The sequence below is a fragment of the Carcharhinus amblyrhynchos genome, chromosome 8 (genome assembly GCF_965287045.1).
Source record: "Carcharhinus amblyrhynchos chromosome 8, sCarAmb.v2.hapA, whole genome shotgun sequence".
Classification (NCBI taxonomy): Eukaryota; Metazoa; Chordata; class Chondrichthyes; order Carcharhiniformes; family Carcharhinidae; genus Carcharhinus; species Carcharhinus amblyrhynchos.
Window position 1 is genome coordinate 98665877 of NC_137331.1, and position 13412 is coordinate 98679288.

At 45.7% G+C, this 13412-nt stretch overlaps 1 protein-coding gene across 2 annotated transcripts in view; it reads left to right on the forward strand.

The window, feature by feature from the left end:
* LOC145346807 (1-phosphatidylinositol 4,5-bisphosphate phosphodiesterase gamma-1-like) overlaps positions 1-13412 on the forward strand; it is a 209437-nt gene that overhangs the window by 103416 nt on the left and 92609 nt on the right. For both annotated transcript variants that reach the window (XM_080194556.1, XM_080194557.1), the window contains exon 5: positions 12641-12725. In XM_080194556.1, the coding sequence (XP_080050682.1) occupies positions 12641-12725 (85 nt within the window). The remainder of the gene's footprint in view (positions 1-12640; positions 12726-13412) is intronic.

Consider the following 13412-nt stretch of genomic DNA (forward strand, 5'->3'; position numbering starts at 1 on the left):
CCACGCAGATATGGGGAGAATATGCAAACTCCACACAGTCAGTCACCCGGGGCCAGAATTGAACCCAGGTCCTTGGCATTGTGAAGAAGCAGTGCTAATCACTGTGCCACTCTCTGTTGTTCCATCTGCCCAATAGCAGGAATGTGTTTAATGAAATGAGTGCTGAACTCTAATCAATTACAGTGAGGCTTAAGATTATGAGGGGCAAAGACAGAGTGCATAGTCAGAAGCTTTTTCCCAGAGTGGAAAAGTTAGTTACTCGGGGGCATAGGTTTAAGGTGCGAGGAGCAAGGTTTAAAGGAGATGTATGAGGCAAGTTTTTTACACAGAGGGTGGTGGGTGCCTGGAACTCGCTGCCAGAGGAGGTATTGGAAGCAGATATGATAGTGGCTTTTAAGAGGCATCTTGACAAATGCATGAATAAGACAGGAATGGAGGGATATGGTCTCTGGAAGAGTAGGGAGTTTTAGTTCAGTCGGGCAGCATGGTCAGTGCAGGCTTGGAGGGCCAAAGAGCCTGTTCCTGTGCTATAATTTTCTTTGTTCTTTGACACACATGTACCCCTCCACCAATGTCCTGAACACTTAGGAAGAAACAGATATAACCTTTAATGTCTTAACAGATGTTAAAATCAATACAGGCTGGAGCCGTCCATGTGTAGTTTAGACAGTGGGGACTGGAGCATTCGGTGTCAGGTTTAACAGGAGGTTGGGGATGTTGCTGATTCAGCTGATTCATGAGACTCAGACTGTGGTTCATTGCCACTGCCTCCCAGTCTGGGAAGATGCCGCAGAATTGGATATCTAGTTACCAGCATCAATCTTTGAAAGGGCTTTAATGGAGCTTTAACAGCAGCAAAGGCAGCCCCCAGTGACCAGAGTCAGAAATATATCAGACCCCTGAGACCTCTTCAAAGGATTGCATCCTCCCTCATAAACCTTCTTTCAGGGAATCTCATCTGAGCCTGAAAACAATCGATTGGTTCCTACAAGGTTGGCTGTTATCAGTGACCTCTTTATCATTAGCAGGGACTAAAAGTTACTTTGCGGTTTAATGGTCACTTTGAAATAAGCAGAGGACCCTTGAGTTACTTGCTCTAATTAGAGAAGGTGAATCAGGAAGTGCATCTGATCACAATCTCTTTACACGCTCCGATTCTCTTTCAACTTGGCTAGTGCTCTTGTTGTTGGATCTTTCACAATTATTTCTCCATAAACAAGCTTCAGATTACTTTTAGCATCCCCGCTGCTGCATAATCCTCCTCCTCCAGATGCCATTCCCTCAGAAGACCTTGGCAACCATGGACTTCCAGAGGATTGGTCCATGATTACGCTTGGCAAATCACTGCAGTGATTGAATGGCTGAATAAGAACCTCTTGCTGTCTTACTGCGGGCTATCTGGTGCACTGGAAGGAATTACATATTGATAATCGATCTGTTTGGCTGTGTTATGAGTATACCTTCCCTGGTCATCAAGTCCTAAAGTGGGATTTGAACCTAGAACCTCTGGCCCAGAGCTATGGATGTCACCACAGGACCACAAGACCTTCTCTATTGTAGAATAGCTTCTCTGCATCATAACACCTCAATATTACAGCCCCACCCACCTGATGTCAAAAATACCTGACAGCTAATAAACAGTCCCTTGCTTATCCTGATGAAAACGCTGGATTTTCTAAGTTGAAAAGTTAAGGAAAGTGCTAAAATATAAAATGAAAAAAGTCAATTCTACTTCCCAACTGGTGGTTCAGCATCATAGAATATCAAGCAGAATGTCTCCGCTCCCCCATTTAACTGAGTTTCTGTATGGAGTGTGTGTTTTACAGAGGCAGTCTGCAGTTACTTCTTCACAGAAGTAAATTAAACCCCTATGTCAGTGTTTGTGTCTGTCACCTACACCTCACACTACTGGTATCCTGCTTCATGCATCACATTCAAGATGTCACGCTGCATATATTACACTGCAGGTGTAATGCAGACATATTCCTGCCAGTGTGATCCAGATTTCACATTCCGCCACACATCGGAAAAAAATCCGAACACATATCTGTGCTTTCAGCCGAACATAAGAGAACACACAGCACTCTTTAGCAAAGAGCCTGGTGTCCTGGTGTCCCTGGTGTCCTGATCATCACTCGTTCCAACACCTACCTCTCTTCCTCTTTTCCTTCTTTCCCTCACCTCCTTGCCAGTCTTATCTCAAGGTTCCAGGTTCAAGTCCTATTCCAACACAAAAGTCAAGGTTGACACTGCAGAATTGAGGAAGCACTGTACTGTTGGAGGTGCCATAGAACCATAGCATCCTTACAGTGCGGATGCTAGCCATTCATCCCACCAAGTCTGCACCAACCTTCTGACAGAATGTTTTACCCAGGCCCACAACCTCCGCCCTATCTCTGTAACACTGTGCACTTAACACAACAAATCACTGAGCTACATCTTGGGACACTAAGGGGCAATTTAGCATGGCCAAATCATCTAACCTGCACATCTTTGGATTGTGGGAGGAAACCGGAGCACCCGGAGAAAACCCAGAGGGTGGCACAGTAGCAGAGTGGTTAGCACTGCTGCTTCACAGCTCCAGGGTCTTGGGTTTGATTCCCGGCTCAGGTCACTGTCTGTGTGGAGCTTGCACGTTCCCCTCGTGTCTGCGTGGGTTTCCTCCGGGTCTGTGTGAGATGAGCTGCCGGATACAGTGGTAAATGCAGGGTCACTTTTAACATTTAAGAAAAACTTGGAGGGGTTCATGGATGAGAGGGGTGTGGAGGGATATGGTTCAAGTGCAGGTCAGTGGGATTAGGCAAAAAATGGTTCGGCACAGACAAGAAGAGTCAAAAGGCCTGTTTCTGAGCTGTAATTTTCTATGGTTCTATGGTACTCCGGTTTCCTCCCATAGTCCAAAGATGTGAGGGTTAGGTTGATTGGCCATGCTAAGAAATTGCCCCTTAGTATCCAGGGATGCGTAGGTTAGAGGGGTTAGTGGGTATAATATGTAGGGATATGGGGGTAGGGCCTGTATGGGACTGTGTTTGGTGCAGACTCGATGGGCCAAAGGGCCTGTTTCTGCACTGTAGGGTTTCTATGATTCTACGATTCTAACCTAAACAGACACAGGGAGAACATGCAGACTCCACACAGACAGTCACCTGAGGCTGGAAGTTGAACCTGGGTCCCTCGCGCTGTGAGGTAGCAGTGCTAACCAATTCTAACAGGACTAGGCAGCATCGATACAGGAAGGATGTTCCCGATGGCTGGGGAGTTCAGAACCAGGGGTCACTGTCTAAGGGTACAGGGTAAAACATTTTGGACTGAGATAAAGAGCTATCTCTTCACCCAGAGAGTACTAGTCTGTGGAATTCTCTACCACAGAAAGCATTTGAGGTCAAAACATTGTGTGTTTTCAAGAAGGGGTTAGATATAGTCTTGAAGCGAAGAAGATCAAAGGATATGGGGGAGGGGGGGAGATGGAAACAGGTTACTGAGTTAGATGATTAGCCAAGATCATAATGAATGGTGGAGCAGGCTTGAAGTGCCAAATGACCTACTCTTGCTCCTATTTTCTCTGTTTCAATATTTAACATTAATGTTTCAAGTCTGTACAATTACATGTTAACCGGGCCGCATTTTCAAATGAGATGTTAATCTGCCTGCTCGGGTAACAGATCCCAGGCACCATTTCAGAGACAAGCGCTGGGATCTGGTGTCCTGATCAATATTCAGTGTTTAACCAACATCACAAAATACATTCTCACATTGTGTTTGTGGGAGCGCACTGAGTGCAAATTAGCTTCCGCGTTTCCTGCATTACATCAGTGAGTACACTTAAATAAGCACATCATTGGCTGTAAAGTGCTTTGCGACATCCAGTGGTCACGAGCCCTGCCTGCCAAACCTGGTTTAGGTTTCTAATGTAAAATATTCTTGCATAAAAACAGAAAATGCTGGAAAAGCTCAGCAGGTCTGGCAGTGAACAGTGGAGAGACACACAGTCAACACGTGATCGTACAGACTTGAAACATTAATGTTAAACATAGAAACAGAGAATATAGGAGCAAGAGTAGGTCATTTGGCACTTTAAGCCTGCTCCACCATTCATTATGATCTTGGCTAATCATCTAACTCAGCAACCTGTTTCCATCTCCCCTCCTCCCCCATATCCTTTGATCTTCTTCACTTCAAGACTATATCTAACCCCTTCTTGAAAACATACAATGTTTTGACCTCAAATGCTTTCTGTAGTAGAGAATTCCACAGCTAGTACTCTCTGGGTGAAGAGATATCTCTTTATCTCAGTCCTAAATGTTTTACCCTGTATCCTTAGACAGTGACCCCCTTGGTTCTGAACTCTCCAGCCATCGGGAACATCTTTCCTGTATCTATGCTGCATAGTCCTGTTAGAATTTTATGGGTTTCTATGAGGCCTCGCCTCATTCTTCTAAACTCCGGCAAGTATAATCCCAACTGACTCAATCTCTCCTCATACATCAGTCCCAGGAATCAGTCTGGTAAACTCTGTTTCTCTCTCCAAGGATGCTGCCGGATCTGCAAAATTTTTCCAGCATTTTCCATTTTATTTCAGATTGTCGGCATCTGCAGCATTTGCATTTTGTAAAAGATTCTGGTATTTGGTATCACGATGAGCTCCCAGAGTGGTCAATCATGGTATGCGATAGGCTGTGACATCCCTGCAATACAATGTTATACAGAGCAGTGAGAACTAACCCAGAGCAGCAGAAATGCCCCCTTAACATTTCAAGGTACCTCAATCAAACATGGTGAAGGGAAGAGGGAAGTAAGAACATTCCATTTTCATCATGTCTTATCGCACCCTCTGGACTTTCCAAAGATCTCCACAACCAATGAGTTGCAGTTTGAAAAGCAGTCACTCTTGTTTGGTATCCATGTTAAGGGGAGGCGATGGCCAAGTGGTATTATTGCTAGACTATTAATGCAAGAACTCAGCTCATGTTCTGGGGACCTGGGCTCAAATCCCACCACGGCAGGTGGTGGAATTTGAATTCAATAAAATGCATCTAGAATTAAGAATCTGCTGCTGACCATGAAACCATTGTCGGAAAAAGCCATCTGGTTCACTAGTATCCTTTAGGAAGGAAATCTGCCATCCTTACCTGGGTCTGGCATACATGTGACTCCAGACCCACAACAATATGGTTGACTCTCAACTGCCCTTGGGCAACTAGGGATGGGCAATAAATGCTGGCCAGCCAGCGATTCCCGTGTTCCATATGTGAATAAAACAAAATATGGCCATTAAGATCGCATCAGAATAAATGGAATTTCTGACTAGAAATTCCTGCCATTCCTTGCACATTGACTTTGTTTGGGAGCACCACAGGCGAATCATCCCAGCATGTACAAAATCCCTTGGCTGTTGGCACAATTCTCTCAACTTGAGACAGCTTCCCACCAGGCCCGTTCAAAACCTCCAGTCTCTGTGGGCGACTTGACAGCCATTGGTTTCACTAGAAATAACATGGGGAGCGATGTAAAAGATGTGCTTTGTGATCATCCATTTGAAATTATTGCATAAGATCAAAATTACCTCAATTTTTTTCAACATTCCAATAAACCACAGTATCCAGGTGAGAAAACCATTCAGCGTTAAGGCAAAAACTTAGAACCAAAAGGAAAGAGACTATTGCAAACCCTTTTATGGAGCTATGTTATAACTAAGAGCAAAATGTGTCAATGTGTCTTACATGTCGGAACTATATCTGAATCTGGGCGGCACGGTGGCACAGTAGCTAGCTCTGCTGCATCACTGCGCTAGGGACCCGGTTCAATCCAGCCTTGGGTGACTCTCTGGGTGGAGTTTGCACATTCTCCCCATGTCTGTGTGGGTTTCCTCCCACAATCCAAAGATGTGCAGGTTAGGCGCATTGGCCATGCTAAATTGCTGCTGAGTGTCCCAAGACGTGTAGGTAAGGTGGATTGGCCATGCTAAATTGCCGCTTAGAGTCCCAAGATGTCTAGGTTGGGGAGATTAGCTGGATAAATACATGGGAATAGAGCCTACGTAAGGTGCTCTGTTGGAGAGTCAGTGCAGACTCAATGGGCTGAATGGCCTTCTTCCGCAATGTAGGGATTCTACGATTCTATGAAAATAAAAATAAGAGAGCAGATATATGTGTAACTTCCCTTGTTTATGTGTGAGAGAAAAGATGAGATATTCTGGGAATTACAAGCGCAATGCAGATCTGCAGGAGATTAAATGAAAAGGGCAGGGGATTGAAATCTTCTGCCTATTCTGCCAAACATGAGCAGTCATGTAAAATCTGGCAGGTACAAATTTTTTTTAATCCAATTCAGTCAAATCAAGTCCAATTCAGAATCTCAACAAGCTTGAGACATTCCCGATCCAAGCTGACCAGACAGGGCCCTCACTTCCTGTCTTGGGCTTGATCTACATGATCCACGCTGATTGGAGTAGGCATAGCTCCTCCTCCAAGGCTTGATCTCATTTGCATCTTAGCCAAAAGGCCGAGTTGCGGCTTTAAAAACTTGCTTCAAATGAAGCTAAATTTTAACCTAATGACTTCAACCAAGTGTGGCATGTCGATACTATATTTGATCTTAGCCAAAAGGCCGAGAAGCCCTGGCAGGTACAAATTCCTGTTTCTTCTCCAAAACAAGGTCTGCAAGCAGGAATCTCTGCCTTGTAAGAGAGAAAGCCTGATAGATATTTCTCTCTTATAAATGAAAGGCATCGCGGGCTGGTCAGCATTTGTTGGGTATAATATGTAGGGGTATGGGGGCCTGGGTGGGATTGTGTTCGGTGCAGACTCAGTGGGCCGAAGGGCCTCTTTCTGCACTGTAGGGTTCTATGATTTCTATGATTTTGACTTTACCCATCCCTAATTGCCCTTGCTCTGAGGGCAGTTGAGAATCTACCATATTGCAGTGAGCCTGAAGTCACATGTTGGCCAGACCAGGTAAGGATGGTAGATTTCCTTCCCTAAAGGACATTGGTGAACCAGATGGGTTTTTCCGACAATTGACAATGGTTTCATAGTCATCAATAGATAGGTAGCACAGTGGTTGGCATTGCTGCCCCACAGTGTCAAGGAGCCGGGTTCGATTCCCGGCTTGGGTCGTTGTCTGTGTGGAGTTTGCACATTCTCCTGTGTTTGCGTGGATTTCCTCTGGGTGCTGCGGTTTCCTCCCGCAGTCCAAAGATGTGCGGGTTAGATGGAGTGCCCATGCTAAATTGCCCCTAAGTGTTAGGGGGACTAGCTAGGTAAATATATGGGGTTATGGGGATAGGGCCTGGGTGGGATTGTGGTCAGTGCAGACACGATGGGCTGAATGGCCTCCTTCTGCGCTGTAGGTATTCTGTGATGCTACGAATAGATTTTCTGGGCAGAATTCTCCCAAAAAAAATTCTAAGTGTCAAATTTGCGGGAAAACTGGAGTAATTCAAGTTGTTTTTTTTCAGTGACAGTTCACACGAGAATTTCCCACACTCTGTGCAATGCAGAGGCCACCAGAGTGAATATCATTAGATGTCAGAGAGCGGGGCCTGTTCCTGCTCGGGATGCTGAAACCAGAGGGTTCCTGCGCATGTGCAGTGGCTCCGAACTGTCAGCCTCCCGTTTGCTGGCCAGCTCGATCACTGGCCAGCCCGGTACTCCTGCATTGCTGTTCCCCCCCACTCCTCCCCAACAAACCCGCACAGCCTGATCGTGGCCACACCCCCCGCCCCCCGCCCCTGACCATTCCCAGGCCAGCTCCAACCGCCCCCATCCCAGATGGCCCCGATCTCCAGCACCCCTTCTCCCCACCAGCTGTGCCAATACCCACCACCCCACCCTGCTCTCTGGCAGATCCCGCCCCCCCCCCCCCCGACAGCAAGTGACCCCCCCCCCCACCGCAACCACACCAATCTCCAGCCCCCCAAAACAGATTCACTGCCCTCCCCCCACCCCACAAGGGGAGCAGGTTAGCCTTTAGCCATCTGTCAGGTTCAGTGCAAGTCTGTTGGACTCTGTTACTCAGTTCACTGGGTCTGTGCCAGTGCATCATTACACATGGCCTGCAGACGGAGCACAGTATCAAAGCTGCTGCCCTCTGCTGTGCCACTCTGGCCACTGCAGTAAATGCACTGATTAAAAACAGTCTCCGGCCAGGAATATCCTGGGAACAGTGTTGATCTAAACACCGTGCCGTGCCAATTTTAAGCTCAAACGCCTTGCACCAGTAACTGTTGCCAGTTTTGATGCTGCCTCCAAGTCTACTCAACCTCTTCCCCCTGATTGTGCGAAACCCTTGCCAAAATCTTCATTCACGTAGCTTTGCCCCCGTGCCAAAGTGTGGTTCATGTGCATTTCCCTCATGAACATCAGTGTTGGACATAGTGTTGGGTGTAGATTATTTTTTAAATTATATGGTAGGAGGGACGAATCTGTTTTTGGACAATTTAGCTTAGTACAGGACCAATATAGATATCCCTGTGTCCACTCATATTCATGGCGTCATAGAACCTCTGAAGTTCTGATGCGCCACAGCAAAAAACCGCACCGACCTCCTCAGAAGACAAACACGGGACACGGTGCCGTCCCTTTGCCGTCCAGTACTTCCCCGGAGCAGAGAAGCTGTGACATCTTCTCCGGAGTCTTCAACATATCATTGATGAAGACGAACATCTCGCCAGGACCATCCCCACACCCCCACTTCTTGTCTTCAAACAACCGCACAACCTCAAACAGACCATTGTCTGCAGCAAACTACCCAGCCTTCAGGAGAACAGTGACCACAATACCACACAACCCTTCCACAGCAACCTCTGCAAGACGTGTCGGATCATCGACATGGATGACATCATTCCACGTGAGAATACCATCCACCAGGTGCACGGTACATACTCTTGTAACTCGGTCAACGTTGTCTATCTAATACGCTGCAGGAAAGGATGTCCCGAAGCATGGTACATTGGGGAGACCATGCAGACGCTACAACAACAGATAAATGAACATCGCTCAACAATCACCAGGCAAGACTGTTCCCTTCCTGTTGGCGAACTCTTCAGTGGTCACGGGCATTCGACCTCTGACCTTCGGGTAGGCGTTCTCCAAGGCAGCCTTCACGACACACGACAGTGCAGAGTCACTGAACAGAGACTGATAGCCAAGTTCCGCACACATGACAGCAGTCTCAACAGGGATCTTGTGTTCATGTTGCACTATCTGAAACCCCCATGACTTGCCTGGGTTTGCAAAACCTCACTTACTGTACTGTCTGGAGACAATACACATCTCTTTAACCTGTGCTTGATGCTCTTTCCACTCACATTGTTGGCATCCTTAAGACTTGAATAACAGGTTAGTTGTAAAGACTTGCGTTCTAATCAGTAATCTATAAACTGTCTGTGCTGTTATACGCTCTGTCTGAGGCCAGAACTCTCCATTCACCTGACAACGGGACAAACCCCAAAAGCTTGTGAGTTTACTATCAAATAAATCGGTTGGACTTTACTATCAAATAATCGGTGTTGTCAGACTCCTTACTGTGTCATAGAACCCCGACACTGCAGAAGAAGACCATTCGGCCCATCGGGTCTGCACCAACCACAATCCCACCCAGGCCCAATTCCTGTAACCCCACACATTTATCCTGCCAACCCCCCTCTAACACTCGGGTCAATTTAGCATGGCCAGCCAACCTATGGGAGGAAACTGGGGCACCTGGAGGAAGCCCACAAAAGCACAAGGGAGAATGTGCAAATTCTACACAGACGGTGAACAGAGGCTGGTATTGAACCCAGGGTCCTGGTGCTGTGAGGCAGCAGTGCTAACTACCATGTTGCCATTAATAAGAGTGATCAAGAGAGAAGTTCTCACAATGCCAGGTTAAAGTCCAACAGGATTATTTGGAATTACGAGCTATAGGAGCACTGCTGCTTTATCAGGTGAGATGCATTGGCCATGCTAAGTTGCCACTTAGTGTCCCAAGATGTGTACCTGATGAAGGAGCAGCGCTCTGAAAGCTCGTGATTCCAAATTAACCTGTTGGACTTCAACCTGATGTTGTGAGATTTCTTACTGTGCTTATCCCAGTCCAACTCCACATCTCCGCATCGAGAGAGATCAAGAGAGAAGACTGAATGCAGTAAGAGCTGCTCAAAATATTGTCCAGCAGTCTGGGGCTGCACCAATGATTACTGGTTACGACTTTGTCAGAATATCCAGGTGTCCTTCGACACAGGGAATGTCAGAGACATGTATAAAGAGATCAAAAAGACATCAGGGTCATTAGCAAAGAAACCTGCGTCATTGAAAACAAAGACAGGAAGGCTATCACCAACTACAGTATACAGTTGGAGAAATGGGTGGAACATTACTTTGAGTCATACTCTAGGGCGAACACTCACCAAGAAAACTCTAGACACCATAGAAAACCTTTCATGACAGAGCTGGATATTCAATCTACTCTGGCAGCTCTCGACTCACTTTCCAGGGTAAAACTCCACGTGCCATGCTGCCTGAACTCATCGAGTACAGGAAGTTGGCACTTCTGAAGCATAAACATCTCTGTCTTTGCTGGAGAGTGGAGGCAGTACCCCCAGGTATGGGTGATGCAAAGATCATGACCCTGTATGCAAACAAGTGCAATCACAGTGATTATAACAATTATTTTTTCTTATGGGGCAATCTTGAACAAGAGGTCACAGATATAGGTTTTGGGGCAATAGATTTAAAACTGAGATGAGAGGGACTGCTTCTCACAGAGGGTGGTGAATTTGTGGAACTCGCTGCCCGTAGCACGGTGGAGTCTGAATCGTTGAATGCTTTCAAGAAGGAGATAGATATATTTCTAATAAAAAAGGATATGGGGAACAGGTGGAGAAGTGGATTTGAGACCAGGGAGAGATTGGCCAAAATCTGACTGAATGGCAGAGTAGACTTGAAGGGCTGAATTTGTCTACTTCTGCTCCTAATTCCTCTGTTCTTATCATTGACAGTAAGAAGTCTCATAACACCAGATTAAAATCCAACAGGTTGTTTTGGTAGCACAAGCTTTCGGAGTCTTGCTCCTTCTTCAGGTGACTGAGGAGTTGTATTCACAAACAGGGCATTTATAGACACAAACTCAATTTATAAGATAATGGTTGGAGGGCGAGTCATTACAGGTAATTAAATCTTAAAGGTACAGACAATGTGAGTGGAGAGAGGGTTAAGCACAGGTTAGAGAGATGTGTATTGTCTCCAGACAGGACAGTTAGTGAGATTTTGTAAGCCCAGGCAAGTCGTGGGGGTAACAGATAGTATGATATGAACCCCAGATCCTGATTGAGGCCATCCTCATGTGTGCAGAACTTGGCTATCAGTTTCTGCTCAGCAATTCTGCGTTGTGTGTCGTGAAGGCAGCCTTGGAGAACGCTTACCCAAAGATCAGAGGCTAAATGCCTGTGATTCACTAACTGTCCTGGCTGGAGACAATACACACCTCTTTAACCTGTGCTTAACCCTCTCTCCACTCACATTGTCTGTACCTTTAAGACTTAATTACCTGTAAAGACTCACATTTCAACTATTATTTTGTAAATTGAGTTTGTGTCTGTAAATGCCCTGTTTGTGAACACAACTCCTCACTCACCTGAAGAAGGAGCGAGACTCTGACAGCTTGTGGTACCAAATCAACCTGTTGGACTTTAACCTGGTGTTGTGAGATTTCTTACTGTGCTCACCACAGTCCAACACTGGCATCTCCACTTCATGCCTATTATTGGGACATCCCTTTGCTGAACATCATAGGAAAGTATTCACCCTGGCTGCCCTTATTGGACAGCAATCCTGACTGAACACATCTATCCTGAAATAAAAGCAAAACGCTGCTAATGCTGGAATCAAACAGAAAGGGCTGGAAAATCTCAGCAGGTCTAACAGCATCTGTGGAGAGAGAATAAGGGTCATCCAGACTCAAAACATTGGCTCTCTTCTCTTTCCACAGATGCTGTCAGACCCACTGAGATTTTCCAGCATTTTCTGTTTTTGCATCCTCCCTGAATCCCAGTGTGATTTCAGATTCGGAAGATCTACAATTGGCATGATTTTCAGTTTGGCAGCGTGGATTTCCTCTGGGTACTGCGGTTTCCTCCCAAAATCCAAAGATATGCAGTAGGTAGCTTGGCCATGCTAAATTACCTTTTAGTGTCCTGAGATGTTTAGGTTAGATGAAATTAAGCCATAGTAAATGTGTAGGGTTATGGGGATAGGGGGCAGGAGAGAGGGTCTGGGTAAAATACTCAGTCAAGAAGTCAGTGCAGACTCAATGGGCCAAATGGCCTCTTCTGCACTGTAGGGATTCCATGATTCTGTGATTAAAACCTACATCTTCCACTGCTCTAATATCTCCTTATGTGGCTTCTTGTCAAATTGTTAGCACTCCTGTATGAACCATGGGGAGTTTTACAACGGAAAAATGTAATATAAGTACAAGTTGATGTTTTTCTGATCACAAGCATTTATTCATCTCTACCCTATATATTTCACTCATTTATATCTGCCTTTTTTTCAATCTTTCCTCATCATTCTTATCCTGCCTGTCATTTATTCTGACTTTCTTACGAGATTTGATCCTGCTGTATGGTTATCAATTATATATTGAATATTTATTTTTCTAGTATCACAGTGAAGGATCTAAAGGTTATGCTTCCTCAAGTCAACTACAGAGTCCCAAATATGAGGTTCCTGCGGGACAGGCTGTTGGTAAGTAGATAAACTTTGTTTGCAACTCCTCCGTTTGTCTCAAAGTTTTATAGATCAGGAAATCAGAATATTAGTCTCCTTATCTATGGAGAGATGTAAATGCATTCGAAGCAGTTCACAGAAGGTTTCCTGGACCGATGCTAAGGATGGCCTGGTTGTTCTATGAGGAAAGGTTGGAGAGGTTAGGTTTGTGTCCACCAAAGTTTAGAAGAGGAAAAAGCAAGAAGGCCTTTAGAAGGGCAGCATGGCGGCTAGCACTAATGCCTCATAGCGCCAGGGACCCAAGTTCGATTCCCAGCTTGGGCCACTGTATGGAGTTTGCACGTTCTCCCCGTGTTTGCAAGGGTTTCCTCCGGGTGCTCTGGTTTCCTCCCACAGTCCAAAGACTTGCTGGTTAGCTGTGCTACATTCTCCCTCGAACAGGCACCGGAGTGTGGCGACTAGGGGATTTTCACGGGAACTTCATTGCAGTGTTAATGTAAGCCTACTTGTGACTAATAACTAAACTTTACTTTATAATTTGATCGAAATCTTTACGATCCTGAGTGATATTGACAGGGTAGATGTGGAGCTGATGTTTCCTCATCTGGGAGAACGTAGTACTATGGGTCATTATTTAAAAATAAGAGGTCGCTTATTTAAGGCAGAGAAGAGGGGAATTTTTTTCCCTTGAAGGTTGTGAGTCTG